Source organism: Poecilia mexicana, unplaced genomic scaffold, assembly GCF_051168715.1.
Source record: "Poecilia mexicana isolate PSO_F unplaced genomic scaffold, ASM5116871v1 scaffold_2, whole genome shotgun sequence".
Classification (NCBI taxonomy): Eukaryota; Metazoa; Chordata; class Actinopteri; order Cyprinodontiformes; family Poeciliidae; genus Poecilia; species Poecilia mexicana.
In genome coordinates this window covers 50,705,491-50,732,750 of record NW_028263371.1, presented here as the reverse complement: position 1 = coordinate 50,732,750, position 27,260 = coordinate 50,705,491, and the positions used below count along the sequence as shown (strand labels likewise).

At 37.0% G+C, this 27,260-nt stretch overlaps 1 protein-coding gene across 1 annotated transcript in view; it reads right to left on the bottom strand.

Annotated features, from left to right (window-relative positions):
• pth2ra (parathyroid hormone 2 receptor a) overlaps positions 1-27,260 on the bottom strand; it is a 54,397-nt gene that overhangs the window by 11,998 nt on the left and 15,139 nt on the right. Inside the window, exons 5-9 of the mRNA XM_088002305.1 lie at positions 26,366-26,463; positions 20,154-20,337; positions 17,040-17,193; positions 9,880-9,940; positions 6,876-6,942 (exon numbers count right to left, since the gene is read on the bottom strand). Coding sequence (XP_087858431.1) covers positions 6,876-6,942; positions 9,880-9,940; positions 17,040-17,193; positions 20,154-20,337; positions 26,366-26,463 — 564 coding nt within the window. The remainder of the gene's footprint in view (positions 1-6,875; positions 6,943-9,879; positions 9,941-17,039; positions 17,194-20,153; positions 20,338-26,365; positions 26,464-27,260) is intronic.

Below are 27,260 nucleotides of genomic sequence, written 5' to 3'. Positions count from 1 at the left end.
AAGAACAGTTGTGAGCTCCTCAAAGCTCAAAGATGCTTTCCCCAGTACCTTTCTTAAGCATGTTTTTACAGATCTCACAAGCCTTTCCCAGAATCCCCCCCACCAAGCTGCTCGCTCAGCGATAAACTTCCACGTGATTCCCTTGTCAGTGAAAAACTCTGTGAGTGTCGATCCTAAGATATTTTGCCATAACTCTTTTAAATCCTCGTCAGCCCTTTTGAATGTTCTAGCATTGTCAGAGTAAATGACCCTACAAAGACCTCGTCTTGCAATGAATCTCTTTAAGGCCAATAAGAAATTCTCTGTAGTCTGATCTGAGACCAACTCTAAGTGTACTGCTCTTGTCACTGCACATGTAAACAGTGCTATATATGATTTTACAGACCCGTCCTTAGTTTTAACATATAAGGGTCCAGCAAAATCTACACCAGTAACTTCAAAGGGAGGTGATTCTGTTACTCTGTCTCGAGGTAAGGGAGCAGTAATCTGTTGTGCTGCCTTAACCTTTAGTTTTTTGCAAATGTAACATTTTGAAACAATGTTTCTTACAAGCTGTCTGCCTCTCAAAATCCAATATTGTTCTCTAACTTGAGTTAATGTGTCTCTTACACCAGAATGCATCACTCTTTCGTGACATGACTGAACTAATAGTTCAGAATACTTGTGATTTGTCGGTAGTATCCAAGGGTGTTGTTCTCTGAAACTAAGATCTGAATTCTGCAGTCTTCCCCCAACACTTATTAGACCATTTTCATCTAAGAATGGTTTCAAATCTTTGATTTTAGAATCTACCTTCACATTTTGGTTTGACCTTAACTGCAATATTTCAGAACTGAAACAACTCTCTTGTGTTGACTTAATCCAGTACATTTCAGCTGCACCAAGTTCTTCTGTACTTATCTCTCCCTGAACCTTCAGATAAGATCTTGTGTTACTAACAAACCGCTTTACCCATGCAGTGATTCTTAACATGGTCTTAAGCTTGCTGTACCTTTCTAAGTTTAACAGAGGTTCAGTTTGCTCAGTGCCAGTGAACTGCACGACAGTCTCATACCCAGACCTCAGCTCTGCATTCACTTCATCCACTACATAGTCACTACAAATGTTCAGTTCCTTCTCATCCGTAGACAGTGAAGTGGGTCCCTTCCACCACAGCTGGCTCTTAATAAGGCTCCGAGCATGGTAACCCCGCGTAAGAAGGTCGGCAGGGTTCATTTTGCCAGCACAGTGGGACCAGAGTTCTGGATTTGTGAGCCCTTGTATTTCTGCCACTCTGTTGCTCACAAATGGTTTCCATCGACGTGATGAGCTGCGGATCCAGTGAAGCGTGATCATAGAGTCCGTCCACATGTTGAGCTGGTTTTTCTCCATGTTCAGTGGCTTAAGGAGGCTGTATCCTAATCTTGCTCCAATAAGTGCACCCATGAGCTCCAAGCGAGGTAATGTCATTTTCTTTAATGGTGCTACTCGTGACTTGGAGGCCACAAAACTGGTAATAGTCTCTTCTAGGTTGTTTTGTCCTTGAAGATATGCCACAGCACCGTAAGCCTTTTCACTTGCATCACAGTAGACATGCAACTTTACAGTGTGTGACTCTTTGTTAATCTCAGTGTGGTACCACCTGGGAATAGACACCAGGTGTAACAGTGGTAACTCCACACACCACTGCTCCCACTTCTCTTCTAAGTCAGTAGGTAATGGTTCATCCCAACTCAGTCCCTTTTCCCACATCTCTTGGAAAAGGCACTTTACTCGGACTGTAAAAGGAGTAAGAAACCCAATAGGGTCGAATATACGGGCTGATGTTTTTAGTACACTTCTTTTTGTATTTTCTCTGTCTTTCAAAATGTCCATTAACCCTTTTTGATCAAACACAAAATCATCGTGTTCCGGTCTCCAAACCAGTCCAAGTACTTTAAGCACATTTCCACTGGACTCTGTATCACCAGTGAGCTCTACTCCATTCTCTTTCCACATGGCTTTCAGATCAGGTGAGTTGGTAACCCATTTGCAGAGGTTCATGCTTGCCTGAGAGAGAATGTACTTTGCTGCAGTTGTCATGTGAAGAGCATCCTGCACAGTAGGTGAGCTTGAAATAAAGTCATCTACATACATAGAGTCTCTGAGAGCCTGTACTGACCTTGGCTGTTTTCTTTCAAATTGTTTGAGATGTTTTCTGATGGTGGCAGCAAGCAAGAATGGGCTGGGAGTTACTCCAAAAACAACTCTTTTCATCCTCAGGACACGCACCTCATTTTTCCAGTCCTTAGCTACAGGTCTGTGCATCCACAAGAACCTGACAGCATCTCTGTCCTTTTCTGCTAGTGAGATTTGAAGAAAGGCCTTAGTTATATCAGCAGTAAATGCTATCTTGTGCAATCTGAACTTTATGAGCACATCTAGCAGGTTTGGGTTCAGGTTAGGTCCAGTGTACAGACAGTCGTTGAGGGATGGACTGTTTGCCTCATGTGAGGATGCATCAAATACCACTCTAAGTTTGGTTGTGGCCTTTTCTTCTCTTATTACAGCATGATGGGGCATATAATATTTCACAGTCTGTTGATTCATTTCTGGTTTTCCATCTGCAACCTCCTCACAGATACCATTTTGAAGATAGTCTTCTATTACATCGTTGTATCTGGCAAATAAATTTACATCAGTCTTCAGCTTTCTCGTTAGATTCTCAAAGCGTTTCTTCGCTACCCTGAAGTTGTCTGGAAGCTGGTCTTTGTCACATTGCCAGGGTAACTCAACTTGGTACCTTCCGTCTTCAAATGTTGTTGTTTGTTCAAAACGTTGCATAATTTCTGAGTCCTCTGGGCTTTCTGACTGTTTATTTACAATACCCAGGGACTCCACCTCCCAGAATGCATGCAACTGATTAGACAGCTGGGTGTCTTCGTTCAAACTAATGTGCATACACGTGGTGTCTGTAACACTGGAGGTAGTCACTGGTCCCTGTAAAGCCCATCCAAAGAGGGTTTCAACTGCCACTAATGAATCTGTAACCCTTTGGACCTTTCCAGTAACAGCCTGCCAGTAGTAATCTGCTCCAATTAACATCTGCAACTCTTGTTCATTAGCACCCTCTAGTGGAAAGTCTCCAAGCTGCAGTCCTCTTTTCTTAATCTCTGCTTGAATGGGCTCAGTTGGTACCTTTATTACAGCAGTGCACACCTCGGGGGTCTCTACAGCATCTATTTCGATTTTCCGTTCAGTGTTCCACACATTTTCAAGTTGAACTCTCACTATGTTGCGTTTTTCCACTACAGGACTGGTGGGACCAAAAACATGGAGGTTTAGTGTCTCTTGCCTCACAACTTGCAGTCCTAGGGCTCGGACAATGTCTCTGTGAACAAAACTACGCTGGCTACCTCCATCTAACAGACAGCGAGATATTTTTCTCTCCGTTGGTCCAGTCCTACAGCCCATGCCTTAACCGTTTGGAGCAATACTGTGTTCTGAGTATTTGTCTTCACTTTGACTGAGCTGGTCAACGAAGACAACACAGCCTCTGCATTTCCACTATTGCTGGTACTGTCGACTTCTGGTTTAGCTTCAGATTGTTCACAAACTGACAAGTGGTGTTTTCGATTGCACTGTCTGCACAAAATCTTCACTCTGCAGTATTTCGCAATATGTTTCGGGCCCAGGCAGACAAAACACCGTCCAAGCCTTTTCAGTTTCTCCCTGCGTGCACTTATTGTAAAACCAGGACAGTTCTCTGGTTTATGGTCATTACCGTCACAAAACACACAGGTTTGTGGCACGACGCTGGCTGTGTGCAAAGCAGTCGCTGATGGAATGCTCCACTTTCTAGGTTGATCACAGGCATAGGATGGCTTACCCACATGCTTGCGTTGTGGGCTCGGGCTCTTCAATGTGTGGCCTGGTCTGGTCAGCAGAAGCGCCCGTTCTCACTGCAAATCGCGAACAGCTAGGTAGAAGGTGGAAATACCAACAGTGACGGACGAAGTGCAATTTCTACTCAGTTACTGCTCATTACCATCAGTATTATTTTAAGATCAATGAAACTGAAATAAAAGAATAAAAATGCTAATTAATTCTTTCGCTTTGTACAGACAAATGTGAATAACATAACATGACAAAGAATATAAAGCTTCACTTTACCTTTAAGTTTGGGCCTCCAGTGACTAATCAGAACCATTTTTTTCCCCAATGCAGAATTATTATACAACAAATGACAAAGAAATGGTTCTCATTTCAAAATGAAGTTGGCATCACCAGACAACCTTTAAGTTTTTTTTATTTTTTATTGGTTAGCTCAAGTCTCCATCAACTGATGTAAATGTTAAGCATAGAAGAAAAAGCTCCAGTTCAACCTCTAGCATAGGAATATTGTTTCAGCTTGTATAATATGTTGAACATATAAGTCGCACAATTTCACGCATTATGAATTTATTGCACATCCACAAAACATGCATGAAGTAGTTGGATGAGGGTATTGGTTTCTGGGATTACAATTTGTTAAAAATCTGTCCAAAAATGAACGATTGATCTCTTCTGATCAGAAAATGTCTTCAAAGGCCAGATTTGAGTTATCCTGCTGAAACGAAAACCTTTGACTCTACCTGATGGTTGAACGATAAATCCATGTGGCAAAGAGGAATGTGTTGGAGGCAAGAAATTTCCTAGATACATTTGTTCTTCAACAACATAAACACTATATAGATAGCCATACTAATCCAGTCAATGGCTCAGTCTCAGCTTCCTAATTAGAAGAACCTACATTGAGGTTTTCCTTTTGAAGCTTTGTGCCAGGCTAATTAACAATATGTGCTGAGAGAATTGAATTCAAAGTAGTTATTCAACTTTCATCTTTATAGACATTTTGTAAGTATTATCATAGAATAGAGCCAAATACTCTTTTTGGCAGCTTACAGGCTCAGCTGTCGGTCACCAGCTCAAAACGTTTGTTAATAAAAAAAAAAAAAAAGAGTGGCAGTTCAGTCCCCAGCTGTTTCACATGTTCAAGTGTCCTTGGGCAAGACACTAAACCTCAAAGATAATGTGCAAATACAGTCAACACACAAAGAAGGGATGAAAGCGCGTGTGTGTGTGAATGGATTAATGGTAAACTGTATAAAATGTGCTATATAAGAGCAGTTGGTTTATCAGAGAGACAGACAGCCACGCTGTGGCCAATTTGCAATCCCCAAAGAATTCTGCATGTAGGTTTCGGAACTGTGGGAGGAAACGGGAGCACCGAGAGAAAATAGATTCAAGCACGAGGGACAAAATGCACCACTTGGAATAAAAACAAGTCACTTGTTTGAAGCAAAAATCTGCTTTTCTGTGATCGTGCTTATAGCTACACCACAATGTTATCCATGGCCCTTTCACCCAGTTTCATACACTTTGGTGGTTGCTAATAAGAAATTTCCTGTGTCAATGAGCAAAGATTACTGGAGCAGATTTCTAATGATTATAGTGAGATGTAGTCCATTTCCAGCATGTCCGCTTTCTTACCGAGTCTTCAGGGTGAGAAATCAGTTAAATGAAGCAGGATATGCTAATAAAAAGCAGCAACTGATTAGAATCAACAGGAGATTTTTACAGTTGCAAATTGATGGAAACATAATTATACAAGGATGTATTAAAGTGGCCTTGACAGTAGGATAATGCATGAGGAAACATTCTTTATAATCTCTTACACACCCTTTATATGTATATCAACATTTATTGGAAATAATAAAAAAAAAAAAATCTTGAAAAAAAGAAAAAAGTAAGTTTGGAAAAAATTCTCCAAATGACAGAAAAGGCAGTCTGAGCCAATCTTTCTAATTACTAATGTTCCCAAATGTCTTTGCTGCATAATTAAACTCTTGTTGTCCTTTTAGAAAAACCACAGATCATTATAAATATGTTCAACAAACTCTACAGAGAAGCTCGTCTTAGGGTTAATTATTTCATAACCACAAATGTAGCTCATCAGACTTTTAAGTACTGGACATTATTTAGGTTATTCAATCATCAGAGATTTCAGAAAAAAGCTTCTTTAGATATGTGGACTGTGGATGCTGACATTAGCGTCGGGGACGTTTGTGCTTCCATAGCATATTTTGCATTTAGTTTTGTTTTAGGCTTGAATATCTTCAGTGACACACTAACTCCTTTTAGCACAACTTGCAAACAACAATAGTCTTTTCCAGAGTCCCATCACATTGTTTTCTGAAACAAAACAAAATAGTCCACTGATGTTATCAGGTGTCAAATGTGCATCAGATTTATAGGTGTACCAGAAACACAATTAAAAGGTTCCAGTTCTGGACATTTGTATGTAAAAAAAATAAAATAAAATAATTACGCTTAAAATTTAGAACGTGTAAATTACTGAAAAGGTTAGTACCAGAATTGTGGGAGACAAAATTATTTAAAACCTCAAACATTTATTAAGAGAAAATTAGGACAGAAATGTATTTTCTCAAGGGACTTCAGGGAGAACCTGTGGATGAGGGCAAAATGACAAACTTGAGATGGACTCCTTCGATTTCTTGAAGCGCTTCAAGAATTGTCATCTATAAAATAATCAAGTTGCAATTATAAGAGATCATCTTTGTCAAGTTCTACAATACTGACCTTCACTTTAAATGCCACTTTAAACTTTGAAGGGCAACAAAAAGGTCACATGTTACCATTTTAGGGAGTGTCAGTGACTGGTTTGGCTTCTGTGAGGATATATGAGTGAATGGTTGAATTTTTTTCTGATCAGAGAAATCAATATTTCAAATTTTAACCTTTGTGGAATGCATGTTGCAGGCTAACAAATCCATCTTCTCTCCTTATTTTCTTCCCCTTTACATACAAAACTGACAAACATATGCCTTTTAAAAATGAATGCTGTTCACACTTACCCCAATTGCTGTCAAGATGGGAACCTGGTAAATCCATTTGATGTTACCAGCACTCAACTCCCAGCACCTGATGATGAAATAAAAAGAAAACCATTAAGCTGTGAAATAACTTTGACGTAAAGGTTAAAATGATATTTTGTTTTGGTTACATACTATGAAAAAGTTAATTATCTATCAGATAAGTGTACCAGATATAAATCCACTGGACCTGACAATACAGTGTCTGCAACACATATTGACATGAATGACAAAGATGTGTAAATACCCTTATAATCTGTTCCTCTTTTATATCAGCAGCATTATTTCACACAGACAAATTTAGAAACATGCAACCTTTCTGTTTATTCAGCGGGGAGAGAAAATGTTTAATCGGATTCATCCCTCACAATTTCATCCATCTATACCCGCTTTTCCTTGCAGGGACCCAGGGAAGCTGGTGCTCATCTCCAGCAGTCTTTGGGCGAAAGACATGGATCACCCAAGGTAGGCTGACATTACACCGCAGGGCAATGCAGAGAGACGCAGGGCAAACAAACATACTCTCACTCCCAGGGGCAATTTAGACAGACCAGCTAAAGCAACACTTTTCTTAACTGCAATTTGTATTTATACTCAAGTTTCACACTTTTGATTTTTCTGAGAAATCTTTAAACTGTTTTATAAATCCATGCCTTTTTTAGTTACCGAAGGTAAATATGCGACATTGGAGAGATGTTAGGCTATAAAATATATTTTGCGATTATGCACAGGGGAGATTGTCTGGTTGTTTGGGGACATGCCAAACCTTCTCTATCCAATAAATTCAGTGCAAACATGCTGAGTTAACTGAAACAAAACAATCTGGTCTGTTGTGAGTAAAAAGACCAAAGACATGTCGAGATATGAATTTTTGGCCACAAACGTTTCAGTTTGGTCTGCTGCAAAGCAAAAGGCACAAATGTGAAAAGCACTTCATGCCGACTAATTAGTACAGCAGAGGATCTCTGATTTGGAGGGCTTTTTTCTTTTTCAACTGCATACAGATAAGAGTACATTGCATAATCAACTGTTTAAAATCTCAAGAAATTATAGACAAATATTTGGTGGCGTTGGCTCAAAGAGTATGCCCAAATCAACAGAAAAAAATATGGTTCAACAGACTAAATCAATCTTTTTTCCAGGGGATGTTTCTGTCCTCAGACCTAAGTCTTATAGAAAACCTTCACAGACAACCGAAGAGAAGCAATCAAGCACAGGGCAGGATTGTCTAAAGCAGGAATGCCCAAATCCAGTTCTCTAGAGCTACTCTCACACAACATTTAAATGCAACCCTGTAGCGACTCACCTGGTCCTCTCATTGGCATTCAACTCTGCCAATGAGCTACTAATCAGACCTACTAATCAGCCATTCATTTGATCCAGGTGTGCTGGAGAAGGGACACTTCAAAAAGTTGCAGCATAATAGTTCATGGACAGTAGATGGTGGTAATGCACATCAATATGTCACTTGCCAACCACCATAAAAGAAGAAGAAGAAAATTGTTCCTGAAGATTGGACTTGAAATGAATGGTCAATATTTTTCCATATCGGAGGTCACATTAACCAAATATTGACCGTCTTTACCTAGTTTTTGAAAACAGTGAGGGGAAATTCAAAAGGCCATCTGCCATTTTGACTGAGTACAATTGACACCCCTGACCACTAGGGGCAGATGCACAGACATTTTCAGCTTCATGCACATAATACAGGTTACTAAAATCAAAAGAATAATTTACATGAGAGCATCTGAGCACCTTCTCAGACCTGGACACCATGGTCAATGCTTTCCACTATTTGGGAGGTTTAGACCAACATCACAGTCCCCATAAAAAGTCATCTGATGGAGGCAAAACAGTCATGACAACTGCCTCTGCAGACACTTGGTTGCGCACAAGGAGATGCACCATTGAGGCCCATAATGACCAGGAGGAAGTTATGAGATTGTGCATTCATGCTACACAAGGTGAATTGTTCATATTTTATTTACAGCGACCACAGTCCCACATTAACATTTTTATTAATGTGGGAAATAAAGTTACATTCATCTGATTGATGTGCGATGGTACAATGGTTTTCCTCTTCAGTTTATTTGGGTTAATTATTAATCAAAATCAATAAAAGTTAAAAATGACACACTGGCTTTCATGATCAATTAAATGTTGAATTTTTCTGAACTTTGTGTGTGTGCCTGTGCGTGTGGGTGTGTGTGTGTGTGTGTGTGTGTGTGTGTGTGTGTGTGTGTGGGTGTGTGTGGGGGGGTGTGTGTGTGTGTGTGTGGGTGTGGGTGTGTGTGTGTGTTAACACAATAAAAGATTTATTTTCAATGAAAGACTTCTTGCAGATCTTTACCAGTGAGTGTCAGTAAGCAGGTGGGTAGCGCTTTGTAGTGAATTGGTTCCGTATATCAGATCCAAACTCAACTTTTCAGTATTTTCTTTTTCCTTTCTAAAGTATTTCCTTTCTTTTTGATAGAAATTTCTCTCAGATTCTTGATTTTGTGTGTGTGTGTGTGTGTGTGTGTGTGTGTGTGTTTCAATGAAGAGAAAAGGAACGGTCTTTGAAAAGCACTCACATTGCCAAGGCAGGATAATTTCTCCCCTGTAAATAACAGTAGAAAGGATGTTCTTTTCATCAACTGTAGCTCAAAACATTTGATGGAAGAAGTACTAAGATTTAACTTTATCTTTCCACAGCAATTATTTCCAGTGCCTCCACCTGTTGCATTGTGTGTCTACTTTTGTTCATAACGGTGTTGCATATTAAATTAAGCGAGTATAATTGGATTTCATGGGTGACTCAAATGTCACATGAATTAGACTGTAATTGTGCTGTCGCCTTTTGTCTCTTTCATGCTTGCTAATAGATGGGTTGTCTTGTTGCATTGATTACAATTAATTGTTCAGTCTTTTCTCTTTTCATTTTGACAAAGACAAAAATCTGCAAATAATGACAAAATAAATACTCATGCAATTTGTGTATGTGCACCTTGCGTCTGCCAGCGTTGCCCTGACGATCGCCCAGATTGCGACAAACACAGCAGGAACACCTGAAAGTACAAAACAAGATGTGACTCAGTGGATTTATTTTTTTTACTCGATGCAACTCCCAGCTCAGATTTCACACTGCATTTCCTTCATGTCACAAGAAAACAGATACAAAGTGTACTAGAGTGCTCCGGAGACAGTAAGGCTGTATATATAATCCCACATAATGATGGTATGCTGACATATAATTATTACACACTCAGCCAACGTGACAAACGTACTTCCTATGCAGCAGCTCCGAGTCACATTTCAGCAGAAACAGCAATTTCCACACTTTTACTACCCATCAAAGCACATGGATGCTCCAGGATCTCATGTATATTATGTCTATAAAGAAGTTCCCATGCTTCATAGTTGTATGTTATATAAAGTCACCAGGTGTAGTGACTTCTTTGCTGTAAAATAAACAACTCAGTGCTGCTATAGTGGAGGAGCTTAAACAGGCATAACTTCCCAACTAAATTCACAAAGGCAACATTTTTGTTTAAGATTTGAACCATAATTCCTTGTATAACTAAGACTTATTGTTTATTTCACCAACAGTTTATTCTCATGCTCCACACAGATGGAAATGTCTGGTTACAAACTCATTTTAGGACAGATTTTACAATCTTGACTTTAATTTTCAAGGGCCTCCAACAAAGCTCCGTCCTAAATAATTACTAAAGCCAGATACTTCAACTCAAGCACTGACATGATTAAGCCAAATTTTGCTCATAGTTCCAAGGATCAGATATAAAAAAAATTAGGGGAAAGCTGAACTTTAACCATGTAATGAGCTTCCTTTCTTTTTATATTATCTTGGACTTTAAACAATCTATCTTTTTTGGATGATTTTTAATATTCATGCGATTATTTATAATTATTTCCATCATTTGATACGCTCTTTGTCTTTTTAAAATGTCTAATTTGAATAACCTTTAAGTTTACACTCTCCTTATGAGGCGCTACGGGATTTTTATCAGTGATTTTATCAGTATTTAGTGACTAAACCCTGAACCAAAATCAAAACATACACTCACAAGGTCACAGTCTTGACCTTGTTTGTAAAGTCTTAGTTTATTTCATTGTTATTCATGCTTTCTTTTCTTTTACACTAGTATGTTTTCTGTCCGTGTATATCCGTTTTACTATTTTTATATGGCAATCTGTTGTCTCTTTCCTCATTTTTTGGAGCACTTCAATTTAATTTCAGATGGGCTTATGTTGTACAAAATAATTTTTCTGAAGGACCAAAACAGCTTTTTTCCTTTTTGTTTCAAAAGTTCCAAGTAATAAAATGAGGTCATGAATATTGAGACCTGTCCTGCAGAGCTGGATGAGTAATTTCATCTTTAGTTCAAGATGTTTTTGTATCACAAACCTGACTCACTATTTGCATGTGTTTCTCACTCTGTTATGCTGGGACTCTAAGGTTTCCAGATCAGAGATCGAGACTGTGAATGCACCACCTCTTAACCAATCAATGTTTGGAAAAAGAATGTTAAGAACAATAGTGCTTTCAGATCTCTCTTATTTCCTCTTCTTCTGAGGATTAAATGCTTTTTTTTTTTTATTTTGCAAGTGTACAGATGTCATTGACAGCTTCACCTGGTTTTAGTAAATTATATAATCTTTTAAAAATAAAACATGTCTTTCAAAGATGTAATTTATTTTTAAAAATGGGAAAATCAGTGGTTTTTCTTGCGCTGCAACTATTTTCACTCTCTTGCTGGTGATTTCAAAGACTAAGGTATTAATCAATAATGCATATACACGTTCGTGTACACAGTCACATGTGATGGATCAATAGGTATGAGGGTTCAATGTCTTCCTGTAGTACAATTTAGCATGAAGTGGAGAGGTCTATTGTCAGATCCCTGCTCCTCCCCGCTGCTGATTACAGATGTTGGAGACGAGTCAGAATCAGCAGGATTGAGCTTTAGGAAATCTGAATCTGACCAGATAACTGTAATTACTGCAGCTCTACTTTCGGCCTTTGAAATTGAACCAATCATCAGATTTTCCTTTAGAAAATGGGGGGGGGAAATTGTACCTAATTGGGTGGATGAAGAGATAAAGCTGGAAAGTGTTATCAGCTTTACACACGAGGAAACCATCACAAAGTGATCACCAGAGAAAAAAACAAATGTGAAATAGGATGATACAGAAGTTGGTGCTAAAAGCTACATACATCTGCTGCCTTGTTTTTAACTATTTTATCAGATTGCTCATGTAGATTTGATAATGCATTTAAAGCACGCTTAACATAGTTGATTTTTGGATGAACTTCAAACAAATTAGGAAATAAATCACACTAAACTGAATTTAGGGTTTACGGGACTGTCTACAAACTTATAGATGCAGTTGTTCCAGAAATTATTTAAATTATTCTAAAAACAAAAAGAGGTCTGAGGTAAAGTGTGGTCAGTTACCATAAATTTAGGCTATAAAGCAAAATTTAGCATATCTATTCACTTACACTGTCATCACTAATGCTGTCTATTCAGCGGAAACGTCTTTAGCCGTGTAATCAAAAGTCCAAACAGCAGAAGTGATAAGAATCTCTGAAGCAAATCCTCCTCCATCATCTTCATAAGAAACCCGTCTAAACGTTAACACCGTTTTTAAATTAAACTTTAATGGACTGACAAGTGCTTCCCCCATTTGTCGGCATCTATTCTGTTAGCTCCAGACATCTGAATTAAATGCTTTATTTTATCTCACTCCAGCTAGAGAAATTAGGTCAGAAGGGCTTACTAGCACTGAGAACAGAAGCAAATGGAGAGGCACGATTATGATCTTATCGATCCGTGTATAAGTGTTTCTGAAGTTTTTAAGTGTCACTGACTATTCAACAGAAACTTGTAGGCGTTCTTAAATTTTCTTTCGCACGTAGAAACTGTTGAGGTCCAAAAGCACATGAAACCAAAGAACCACTGTTGATTTTTTTAGAGTAGATTTTTATGCTGGCAGGGAAATCTTTCACACATTTTCCTAATAAAATATCTTCCTTTGGTTAGAATATGCTTTGCCTGAAGCTCCTTTCATCATGTCAGCAAAACTGCTCAAGCTATGTGCTGAAAAAAAAAAACACACACACACAATGTCTTTGCCATAGGCTTCCACTGAGAAAACAGCTGGAAGTGTCATTTTCTTTAAAGAAATGTATTCTGGCCTATAAGTGAGGCACATATGAGAATAAGAAGCAATTCAAAGGCACTTCTGGGAGAGTGGGTTGTTGTAAGACTATTGGTGTCATGCAGCAGTGTTTTTAGAAAGTGTCATCTGAAGTGGTGCTGATGAGAAAAGCAGGTACAGCTCTAGAGGAAGGTGGATGATGACATTAATAAGTTTTAGTTAACAAAACTGCAGGGCTGCTGAGGCAAAAACAACCGGACTGATAACAAAGATAACTCTATAATTAACTCAGAGCAAAACTTTAGAAGAGAAAATCCAAGATATGTGTAAATATGCATAGAAAAGTAAGAATAACCTCTCACTAAATGGTGAAATTATTAAATTGAGCTGTTGTAAATCATATGTAATTTGTATCAGTCTTATTAGTTGAAAATATATTCTTACCTAATGGCATGCTTCATAGAAAGGAATCTGAAGCATTCCTTTCTCATTCATTATAAAAATGATTGAGAATAAAATCATTAAAAGGGATCTAATATGAAAAATTCACATTTTGTTTAATTTTATGCTTCCATTTTGGTCTTGACTGCTTCTAAAAACAACTCAAAAACTAAAAAAAAAAAAAAAAAAAAAAAAAAACATTTTTTTAACAATAAATTAATTTTTGTTTTTATGTGGAAAAAAATACCCATTTCAAAAATGTAATGTCACAAATCAGCACACTGCCCCTCCCCTAGCAACCTCAGTGTAGCCAGCCCGTTACCTAGCAACCCAGCAAAACCCAGCTCATTACCTAGCAACCAAAGCAGAACTCCTGCCACCTTTGGTCAGCTGGTTTTAGTTCTGAATGCACAATAACTCATTCTCTAACTCATTCAAAACAGAATATAAAATTAATGTTCAGAAGATTTTCAGCTGATTGAAAAATTTTATTTTTGTCTGTTTTTGGGTCTCTCTTTAAGAACATAAACTCCATGTATATTCATGTTATAGAATGAAATACCTGATTGTAATGTTTTACTTTGGTGCATTATCAGATTGTGGTGTCGCTTTTCTCTGGACACACTTTGGATAGGATCAGAGTCCCAATCAATTCAGTTGATTCCCTCATAATCTAAATATCTTTAACAACCTTTACGGTGTAAGAGAGGCTAATTTGGCTGCTGCAGCTTCCTTTGACCACACTGTTTAAATTTTACAATATTTAAAGCAATAATATTGTGATTCGTTGAGGATTTGTGATCTTTATTGTCAAAAATTTTATTTTGACAACATACATTTATGACTACCTTTAAGTCCTCAATATCAGTCTGCTTGTGATCCATTTGTAAAGCCTTGTTTAACAAATTAAAATCTTAACAACCACCATAATACCAAGGATCAGAGAGTAGAGTTTTAGGCAACTTCTTTCTTCTGCTATTTTCTTAATCATGACTGTAGTAATCATATAATAAAAGTTGAAGCTAACAGAAAAAAAAGAGAGCAAAGAAAAAAAAACAACTAAATTGAGAAATCTATGATAATGAAGAAACAAAGCAGATGAAATAAAACATTAAACTACTAATGGGATAAAATGTGCAAATATTTAACTGGCCCACACATCATTTCGGAAGCTATTAAATGTTATTTTGAGTTCTAAATTACTTTCAAATAACTTGAATGGATCAAAATATTTGACAATGTTGATTCTGCAAATGGGATGCAATCAGTCAGTGTGCACCAAAACAAATTTGAACTGACAACAAGAACAAAACATAAAAGGCAACAATTTAATATAAAATTGTCTATCTTAATGCACGCCTCTTGCTTATTTCCAGAATTTAAAAAACATTGGATCAGACAGGCCATGTTAAAATGAGTTGCTAAAGCCTAACTCCGTTTCCCAATTCTCATTTTCTCTACTGAACGTTTTCCATTCAATTATAGAGAAATCCAACAGCTTAGATAATGTCAGAGCAGAAAGCTCTGTAAGATATTAGCAGGCTATTCGGGTCCCCTGGCACAAATGTACCATCAGAGCCTTCTTCTTCTTTGATTTTGATCTAAAATGTGCTGCTTCTTCTCATATCTTCAGTAAGAGTCATTTTTATCTCATTAAGACACAACTTGAACTAACTTTAAGTTGCTTTGTTTCATGAAGAAGACCTAAAAACATCTTCTTTAACAAAATATATATATATATATATATATATATATATATATATATATATATATATATATATATATATATATATATATATATATATATATATATATATATATATATTTGTTAAAGAAGATGTTTATATATATATATATATATATATATATATATATATATATATATATATATATATATATATATATATATATATATATATATATATATATATATATATATATAAGGTCGTCCGCACAGAAGGGGTCTCACTCCCAGAGGGAACGATAGCAGACATAGAGCACAGCTACAAGTACCTGGGAATACCACAAGCAAATGGCAACCTCGATGAGGTCACAAGGAAAGGAGCCACAGCCAAATACCTCCAACGAATAAGGCAAGTCCTGAGAAGCCAGCTCAATGGCAAGAACAAGATCCGTGCAATAAACAGCTATGCCTTACCAGTAATCAGATACCCTGCCGGAATAATTAGCTGGCCAATGGAAGAGATGAAGGCCACGGATGTTAAGACTCGGAAGCTACTAACCATGCATGGAGGGTTCCACCCCAAATCCAGCACCCTGAGACTGTACACGAGCCGTAAGGAAGGAGGCAGAGGACTAGTGAGTGTGAGAGCCACTGTCCAGGATGAAACATCTAAGATCCATAAATACATCAAGGACAAAGCCTCAACGGACGATGTGCTCAGCGAATGTCTCAGGCAATGGGGAACAGAGGACGAGGTGTTGGAGGAACCATCATGGGAAGACAAGCCCCTACATGGGATGTACCACCGACAAATAACTGAAGTGGCTGATATCAGGAAATCCTACCAATGGCTGGAGAAAGCTGGACTCAAGGACAGCACGGAGGCCCTCATCCTGGCCGCCCAGGAACAGGCCCTAAACACCAGAGCAATAGAAGCTCAGATCTACCACACCAGACAAGACCCAAGGTGTAGGTTGTGCAAGGAGGCCTCTGAGACAGTCCAGCACATAACAGCAGGGTGCAAGATGCTGGCAGGGAAAGCGTACATGGAACGACATAACCAAGTGGCGGGCATAGTGTACAGGAACATCTGTGCAGAATATGGACTGGAAGCCCCGAGGTCAAAATGGGGGACACCCCCAAAGGTGGTGGAGAATGACCGAGCTAAGATCCTGTGGGACTTCCAGATCCAGACAGACAAGATGGTAATGGCGAACCAACCGGACATTGTGGTGGTGGATAAAGAACAGAGGAAAGCCGTTGTGGTGGATGTAGCAATACCAAGTAACCACAACATCAGGAAAAAGGAGCATGAGAAACTGGAGAAATACCAGGGCCTCAGAGAGGAACTGGAGAAGGCCTGGAAGGTGAAGACCACAGTGGTGCCTGTGGTCATCGGGGCCCTCGGGGCAGTCACCCCCAAACTGGAGCAGTGGCTCAAACAGATCCCAGGAACAACATCAGACATCTCAGTCCAGAAATGTGCAGTTCTAGGCACAGCCAAGATACTGCGCAGAACCCTCAAGCTCCCAGGCCTCTGGTAGAGGACCCGAGCTCAGAGGATGAAAGAGACCACCCACGGAGGGTGAGAGGGGAATTTTTATATATATATATATATATATATATATATATATATATATATATATATATATATATATATATATATATATATATATATATATATATATATATATACATATTTGGGTTACACAGCTGTTAAAATGTCTTCTAAATTTTAACCAAATTCAACTTGTATTATAAGGAATATAATTTGCAAGAGGCTGAGGTGTCAGCAGAGGAAAAATAAATAGTTTTGTGTTAAGAGTGGTGTAAGAAATTGCAGGTTTGCTCCTCACCCCATCCAATGAATATGAATCCCCAGAGGTACTTGGAGTCTGAGCGAAACGCCATGAAGATGAGGCTGTGCAGGTAGAGGCCTTCCACCAGGATCCAGAAGTAGTTGGTGGCCAGGAAGTAGATGAAGAACAGCACCGTCACCTTGCAGCCAATCTGGCGACAGGGCATTCAGACTTGTCACATGTTATTTGTGCTCATTATCATGCAGCTTACTTGTTTTGCCTTTGTATTGACACATTCATCAGCTGACCGCATTACTGCACACAAACAGCCCCTGCACCACAGGTGAGCCCAAGGGAGGAAACGATCTGATTGCAAAGTGGGAAAGCGTTGCTGTATAAATTAGCATATAATTGAAAAAAGGTACACAAGTGAACAAAGTAAACTCATAAATTCAAGCTGGAATATGACAGGGAGACCAAAGGAAGCCATTAAATTAATGATGGATGAAACATTTGCAATATATATATATATATATATATATATATATATATATATATATATATATATATATATATATATATATATATATATATATATATATATATATATATATATATATATATATAAAAAACACTTTGAAACTGATCTCAGATGCTTGGAAACTCCAGCCACAAGGTGGAGCTGCACCTCGAAGGCGGGGCTAGGTCCAGCCATTTGTTTTTCACAACTGAATGGTCGACAACGGAGATTAAAGAATTTCTCAAGCATGCATGAAAGAATCAATTCAACACTCCAGATATGTTTTTGATGAGGGAAAAACACTATAAAATTATACATGATGTTAAGCTCAAAAATGTCAAATTTACATAATACTGCTCCTTTAAGTCTGTAAATCAGGAGTGTCCAAGTGTATCTTGTGCTTTCAATGTTGATAAAATCTGATTTTATTACTACTTTAAACTCTGTGTGTCTGCAAAAATGTTTGGTAACCAGTGCTTTAAATGAAGACGAAATTAAAAATAAGCTGTAATTATTTTGTAAGGCTATTGTAGCAAATAAGCATCAGCAACAAATATGGAGTGTTTACTTCTACATAAACCCGGATGTCGCAAGTTTGTATATAAAAATCATGTTTAGAGCTTTGTAGACACAATTATGGTTTTCTAGTTACATGACAGGCATTTGTCATACAGTAACACCATCCATCCATCCATGCATCCATCCATCCATCCATGCATCCATCCATCCATGCATCCATCCATGCATCCATGCATCCATCCATCCATCCATTCATGCTCTGATATCCTCCACAGAGAAAAGTCCATTAGGCATATAGATCAGATGAAAAACCATCTTTAATTAATTCATTTTATTGAACACTGTTTGCACTCTGAGCTTCCCCAGATGACATATTTCATCATCTTATCTATAATGTATAACAGTTGAAGCCAGATGGTTACAAATATTGACTTTCCATGTAAATACATGAAGTGCAGATACATCACCTCAGTATGCATCTTTATTTTTCTAACATGTCTTATATTGGAAGTGCAGCATAACTTCAGGCATATGTTGCTCTAAATCAATAGTGACACAGTAAAGTTCAATAAATAATCTGAGCTGTCTTGGTTCAACTTTTTTTTTTTAATCAGTGCAGATCAGAAATTCAAATAAAAAAACTCCAAGCTATATTTTGTTTGCTTTTTATTTACTTTCATTGTGCAGAATGTTGAGTGTGCACAGTTTTTTAAATAGGCTGTTGTCAACTTTATCTAATAAAGATGAAGAGATTTTCTGAGTCACAAATTGAATTTTACTCCATGTGAAATACAAATATCAAGTACAATAGCATACAATGGAGGAAAAGGTTTTTAACGGTAAAGTGTACTTTTAATCTGCTTCTACAAACTCAGAAATGCCAAAGCCAGACTGTTCTGTAAATCCACTGTGGTTCAATATCACCATTTGTCATTGAAGATATTGATTTATTATATGTATGTATGGGTTGACGTTGGAGAAAAGATTTGCAACAATGAAAAATGGCAAACAACCACTCATTTTTCTCAGCATGTTGTAGATCCGAGATTACATAACATAAATCAATACGTTTCACAAGTTTTTAAAATTAAAATATAACTTTCTTGCTTTGACTTACAACGACCCTGTCGTCACACTTGTGGCCCATTAAAAATAGTGAGAATTATCCAATTAACTTCTTTTTGAATAAAATCAAAATATAATTTTATTTGCATCCATGAATCACACTTTATAATCAAAACCATTAAATTAAGCAGCTTTTATGTTTCAATGTTTTAAAGTGATTGCATTTAAATTGCAGATTACCAGTTGAAGTCAATAATTACACTTAGCTTTACTCCTGTGTGCAGATTGTAAATGATTAAACAACATTTGAACAGGTGGAAAACAACATTAGATAGATGAATGGTTGGACCAATTTTGCAAACATCTCTTTCATCCTGTTATGCATTTATTCTCTCTATCGCCCTTTGCTTTTAATATGTTAACAGAAACAGGGCCAGCATGCTGGAATCTGAGTTTGTGTTCACTTAAATGTGTGAGATATGCTCCTGCTGCCAGATCAAACACAGAAACACTTTAGCTTTCATTAGTATGCAGAATATATGCAGTAATATTTATCCTTGTCTCCACATGTTGCCAAATCTTTAAGGTCTTTGCTTAACAGCATGGATGTTCCTTTATTCTTATTTTATTTCCTCTAAAGTTTATATATCTATGCTTCATGATTCTGATTATGATAAACTAATGAAAGGAAACCCAAAACATTTGTGCATTTTAAACAGAATATTATACTTTCTGATGTCTTGTTCCTGATAAAGTATCATGAGTTTAACAAACTCTAATTAGTAATTTGACAGACATGCTAAGAATAGCTTGACAACTGTAGTTATAAACCAGAGTGTGCAGCTCGAGCGCTCTTACTTTCTTTGCCACAACTGCCAAATCTGCCTTTTCTTTTTAAAATGAGGTCAAGTTCAGAATCTGTTTTTCTGTGCTGCTACAGAAAATACAGACACTGCCCTTTTACCTGGTCTCTCATTACAAGAGAGCCATGACAAGGACATGAATGTTTTAGCAATTTTAAAACAAATTTTACAAGAAAACGTTCAAGAAGACGACTTGATACTTACATACTGGGACTTGTCGAGTGATGAAATGCTCACTGTTTTCAGGTTATCCAGCAGGGCCAAGTCAAAGTCTTGCAATCCGGCACTCGAATAGACAACTTTGTCCTTCACAAAAATGCTGACAGCCCGCAACATGAAGGAAACGAACAAGTGCATATGGATGTAGTTTCTGGTGCAGTGAAGGCGCCTGCCAGGATCAGAGAAGTTACGGTTAATGGTTATGGAAAAACAAATAACTAATTTCAGCTCTCCGTTATAAGTATGGAGGGCTGAAAAACCAGGAACGTTATACAAAAGCAACGTAAATGTTTTAACTGGCTTTCTATACAGTTGTATGACCAAGAACTCCAACTAAAAGCTATGACATTTATCAGATATTTAGAAATTATTTTCTTTACTCTGTATTAACAAGGAATATATGCAGTTTCTTTTGTCAAATACAGTCTAAACGGTCTCTCATATAAGGTCCACCTTGGCTTCAACATAAGTAGTTGCTGAACATCAGATCAGCTCCCTTCTTACAGTAAAAAGCTTTTCAGTAATCCAGCACTACCTTGACGAGAGCTGCAGCCCAAGGATGTAACTCAGTTTTTCAAAGCAAAAAATTGCAAGATAAACTAGGGAGGAAGAAATTGTCAGGGACACCGTAAGCCAACTTATTGTACATATGGGACTCAGCTTTGGCACATGGTTGCTCTTGCAGTATTTATACAATAGGAGCCAACAGAGAAACTCCACACACTTCAGATTTAAAGGCTGCTTTGTTGCTCTCAGTGACTGCAGAAGTGAAGTATCAGGCACCGACAGGTTTATCGTTCTAACCAGCTCCTGTATTGCTCATGCTGCTCTCAATTAGCATGAAAGAGCAGAGTCAACTCCGATTCAATGAGTGGCCCACTCATCATTTTGAGGGCTGAAGATGACAATGTTTACAATGAAGGCTTTCGCATAAAAAAAATGACTAAAACCTGATTGCAGTCCTTAATTAGCAACGATGGGCTAATTACTATTCAACAGTATACAGCTGCAATCAGAGGCTCACATAAACCCATCATAGGCATGACTGTCGTTTGAATTTTGAGCTTTTAAAGATTAATTGGAAACATTATTTTTCAGGGTGAAATAGCTACGCAACAAACTGATGCACTTATTCTTTAGAAAGAGAATAGGATGTGGCCTTTTTCCAATCCATCATAGTCTGAATTATTAATGAAGACTCAACATGAACTCACCACTTTATTAGGAACATCTGCCTTAATTCTTCCTGGCACAGATCCTGGGTTTCTTGCATGTTTCACCAACTCAAATTTATAACTTTTTAAGACCTTTTTAAGACCACCATAAATGGAATTTAAGACCTAATAAATAAATTGTATGGGTTTGCAACAAAAGTGTGCCAATGACAAATACGGACATTGTCCAGCCAACTGGCAATACATTTGCACACAGCCAACATGGATGTAAAAGTGCGAGCTAGCTTTGCTTTTGCTAATAAACTAGCTAGCAGCAGCTACGACAGCTGCAAACACCTCGAGTCACAGAACGCAGTGAAGATGTCTGCGCATGACTCAAAGATTTGAGTCAATGCAAAAACTTAAACCACATAGAAAATATTAAGTGAGAATAAATAAATGTAGGAGTTGTGATTAAGCCAGCTAGCAATCTTATTATTATTTCTCAATGAATTTAAAACTTTTTAAGGTCTTATGTTTAGATACATAAATGTAAGATGTTTTCAGTCTATAAGGACATGTGGGCAGATGAGATTTGGCAACCATGGAGACCTTTTCAGTACAGTAAACTTGCTGCCATGTTTTAGAAACTACTCTGACATGATATAAGGTTTTTGAAGTGGTAAATTATCCTGTTGGAAGTATCTGGGTTATACTAAGGGATCCAAAAAATGCCACAACAGCACCCGCCATACAATTACACTACCACTACCAGCCTGAACCCTTGATAATAGGCAGCATGGGTCCATGTTTTCAAGTTGTTTATACCAAATTCAGACCCTAAAATCATTCCACTTCAGACCAGGAAAATTTCTCTAATGTGTTTAATGTCCAATTTCTGTGACACTGTTCAAATTCTAAACTCTTTTTTTCCTGCTCTTTACAGACATAAGTGTCAAATGGTGTGATTTTCACTGTATTTTTTTTCTCTTTTACTGGCCATTTCCAGTAAACATGAGAAGTACTTGTGCATGAAAATCCCAGTACATCTGCAGGTTGTGAATAAGGCCTGGTTGAATGCAAAATGTGTGCTTCATGCATTCATGCTCTGCCAGTAGAAGGGGATCTTCCTTCACTGATACACACACCAAGAGCATTTCTATAGTGGCAGAGATGCTAGGACTGGGAGGAGAGCTGAAAATAGTCCTGAAAATCAGGATTATTCTTTAAAAATCTGATTCAGTCCCTCCAGGATTTCACAGTTATGTGGCTCTGCTTTAGAAATATTTGCAAAGAATTTTGCAAAAAAAAAAAAAAAAAAAAAATTAGTCAATAAACCCCTTCCAAAACATACATAAAGAATAAAAAAGTCAATTGTAGATTTATTTTGCTGTTGAAGTATATTAATGCAAAGTGTGTAAAATTATTTCCCGCTGCCTTCATGGAGAACTGCTTTGCTCGATCCTTTGTGATTATGTGACATTAAATGTGACTTCTTAATCGCCATATCAATCACAGACTACAACTTGACTCAGCAGTGCAGTAAAAGCAGAGGTGAGGATAGGTGTTTTGGTTGTCCATCATTTTGACCAACAGGTAAAAAAAAAGTCATCATCTATTTCTGAAATTATAATGCCGACATCTATGCTGTTGAGTACTTAAAGCTTGCACAGGATACCGTGCTGCAATTGAAGTAAAGCTTTGCATTGGCGACGAGGGAATATTCACACTACAACAGGAAACTGGCAAACAGCAATGAATACTGTAAGAGGTTTGTAAAGATCAAAGATTTACACGTTGCTTTGTTGAGTCAAACACGGCAGATGTGAGACCTCTGTCAAAAGGCGGCTTGACGGCCCTTTGAAAAGGCAGCAGCAACTCATGCAGAATTTATGCTCTGTGGTCTTTATCAGAAATGCACGTCTGATCACCTTCCTTTATTCCTGTTTTGAGGTGTGCATGTTTTTGACTGAAGTTTCTGATACAAACTCAAAGACCAGTCGCAAAGATGCTTCCATTCAAATCAGGAGAGTTTATTGTAAGGATGAATATCACCTGCTCTAAAAAAAGGCAAAAGAAAGAATAAAATGGTTAAAATCTTTGAATGTGTTTGAATAAAATTTCATCATAAAATATTACCTCATAGTTTGAAAGCTCTTGTACTTTATTTCACGTTGTTTGTGCATTTAAATGTTCTGACGTTAGTTGTTTTTTATTTTAATACACACATCAAGAACTTGAAAGAAGATTTTTTTTAGAACAGTCCAAGTTTTTATAGATAAATTTTATCTGCCAAGAGAAGATAAGCTTTCACTATACATTTCCAAAAGCATCTAAAGTTATCTGGAAAAGGTTTTGTTATAAATTACTTTTTTTTGAGAAACATAAATGAGAATTCACAAGATCACTGTAAAATAATATTATCAAGTATTTTTTGTCTAGTTTCTGTCTAGTTAGTGCAAATACCTTAGCAAACTTAAAATATGACAAAATAACTTAAAAGTAACATTTTATCAAGGTGAATAAGCTTGATATAAGTGAATAATTCTCGTAAATTTTTAAAAAGTAGAAGTTCCGCTGACAGATTTTTTTTACTTTAAAACATGAAAAATGTCTTGTTAAAGTGGAATAATCTGTACTTTATGCTATAGTAGTATAAAGTACTGTGTTAGTACTTTATATTTTTTGTAGTCTTGATCATTTTATGCTAAACTCTCCAGATTTGATTATTTCGTAAAGGAAAAATGTACAACTTGGGATATTGTTTCTAAACCTAACTCTGCTCTAAACTCTCCATAACGTTCTTCCCCCACCTTCTTGCTCTGTTTCTTGGTTTTCACAATGCCTTTTTAAAAAAAAAATAAAAAAACTTCAGAGAAAAGCTAACAAGCCAACTGAGTTTAATAATCAGGTTTGACTGAAGTCTAGTGTTTGTACTGATTTGTACTTGTATAATTTTTCTCTTTTTTTCGCAATTATGCTCCGTTGTGTTTGGGATTCTGTTGTCAGTCACAAAGAGTCCCAATAAAATGCATGTTACAGTTTGTAGTTATAAACTCGTACAATGTGAAAAGATTCAGAAGGCCTTTTCCATACCTTGTAAGGTCATGGTTGTTTTATGATGAGTTTTCAGGAGGAAATTATTCAAACAACTTTATGAATGTTTGTGTGAATGACAATAAAATGTGCGATAGGAAATCAAAAGTTGATGTAGAAGTTTTTCAAGGATTTTTCACATTAGAATGTTAATACAAATAAATCAGTAACCAGACTTTGTTGTGTTAGACACATTTTGTGACAATATTTTCAGGCTCATATTTTCTTGGAGTTCAACAAACAAATGTGACTCAAAGTGAAGAATTAAAAAGTGTTTTGTTTTTTTTTATTTCTGGCATTTTTACATCTAAATCTCTTGATTCAAACATGGTTTCTTGGCTCTAGTATATGTCCAAGGCTTGAGAAGTAGTTTGAAGCACTCATAGGATTGTTGGTTAAAATTTTATATTGAAGCTTTAAAGATTGAAGGTTGAGTATAAAACCTTTACGTGAAACATGCAAACATTTCTAGAGTGCTATGATTGTTTTTTAAATCTGCAAATACACATATTCTACAGTCTAAATGAGAAAATTCCTTAAAACAATGTCACAACATTAAACAAATGAAAGTAGATTATTTTAACAATGTACAGGAATCTATTAGGTATTAATTACAAGGTTTTAAGACATGTCTGGGTTTGTGATTAAAATTATTCATACACATGACAGATTTAGGTTTAAGCAACTCTTATTTTTACCAACATGTTTACTTTGACTGGAAATATAAACATATCCATCATTAAATGCCTGCCAGCTGGTTATGTATTGTGGATGACAACCACACTACGTATCCCACAATGCACAGCAGCAGCTATTTGAAGACCAACACAGGGTTGAGTGCAAACACTGCTTTTGGAAGTGATGTAACAGAAAACAAATATCACTCATCTGTTCTATAATCCACTGGGTTTTGACATTTAAAGCTCCTACAAACATCCAGTGGGATCTCACAGTTTCCTGCCTCATCACTGAAATGACGGCTCTATCTCTAAACTATTTTTAGAAAATGTCTTGAAATATCTTATTCTGATTGACCAACAAACTAAATTGTCTAATCTGGCCATTCAGACTTATATTGTTTTATTTTCTTGAAGTGTAAGAATTACTTTTTTCTTCTAGCAATTCATTTTAAGTGATATATTTTTGTTTTCTCTGTTCATTTGTGGACTTTCATTTGGACTTTCTTTTATTTCCCAAAAGACAGAGTTAATGGACCCTGAAGGCTTTTCTCATTTTCTTCATGTTTACAAGCAAACATAAAGCTACACTTCTTCACAGTTTTGTCCTTGAGTTTGTTTGGAGAGCTCCTTGATTTGTGCTGTTCCCTTGGTGCTTTTGAAGACGCTGTGGCTTTTCATATCAAGCGCTTGGGTGAAGCTGCTGAATGTCTACATTGTGAAAAATGTGTGCAGAATAACTGAGTAGAGGCATAATATTAAGGATCAAACCACCCCTTTCCACCTTGGGAGCATTGCTGAAGTGCTTCCCTTTGGGTAACCTATTACCTTTTATAGAAGAGGTCTTCTCAAAAATTGTTAAAATAACAAACTACAGTCCATTTTTTGTGCCGAGAGTGAGTGACTCATACGATGAAAACACAAAAACTGTCAGTTTTGAATCCCCAAAGGTTTAAAATGTCAGCCAGTTTATTATTATTTTTCACCTGCTTTTATTTCCACCAGCTGGTTCAGACATATAAGACTTGTGAGCAAACGCATACCCTTTTTTTTTTTCTGTCACCGTTGTCAAAAAAACTTTTCAAAACCGTTGGATAACTTGTGGACTGAAGGGCTGTCGAGGATTAAATGATGCAATTGTTTCAAAAGACCTCAAACTGTCACTTTTTGCCAAGTATTTGTAGTTCTATAAAATGTGCAACAAATTAGTTTGTGATCATTTTAACTAGTCATTAACCAGTTTATAAGAATACAGGAAGTATCTTCTTACCGGAAGTATCCAATGATCATGATGGCCACTAGCAGAGAGCTGAAGGACACAGCGTAGCCGGTGGTGTACATGACATACAGCCGCTCAAAGAAGTCTCGCTGTGAACATGCAGGGAGAAAAAAAAATGCTGTTTAGTTCTCTGCTATAGAAAACACACAAGCATGTCTCACAGGACCGTCTAGACAGTCTTAAACAAGTCTTACACAAGCACAGTAAAATAAAAATGTCCAAATAAGCCTAAAAATGGTCTGAAAACTGAAATAGCCTGTTTTTCCAACCAATGGTCAGAGGAAAATAGGCTGAAAGATGTTGGTGATAAAGTTAAAAGGAGGCTCCATCTCTTTCCCTAAAGATGTTTATTTATAGCAGATTATATTCTCCATATACCAGGGGTTGCTGGTGCAGCTTACTGAATATAAAAAGGTGGAAAACATGATCTTCCAAAAGCATTTCTGCTTTATCTGTTTTTTCCTTTTATCCACAGAATCTAAATTTTCAGCAAATAAATAAATGACAGTCAAAATTAAAGTGGCACTGTTTCAGTTTAAGAGAAGCAGTGAAACTGAGCGTTCGTAAGTCGAGAAAAAAAAAAGTGATTTGAAGTTCAAGTACCAAATCAGCAGTGAAGCGTGGCGTTAAAACCAAATGGATGAGAGTGCCGCAGACCTTCAGTCACACCATCCGATGATGACATTTAAGGCACAAAGCCTTAAAATGTCTCACTGAGTCACAAAGCATAACAACTACATAAAAGCTTACATGTCCACAAAGGATGTAAAACCTTTTATTTTTACTAGCTCTATTATGTTAGAAATGTATTTTGCTTTACACGTCAAACTGAGTGTGAAAACATTGAAACACAACTTAGAAGTCAGAAAGTTAATGTTGAACACAG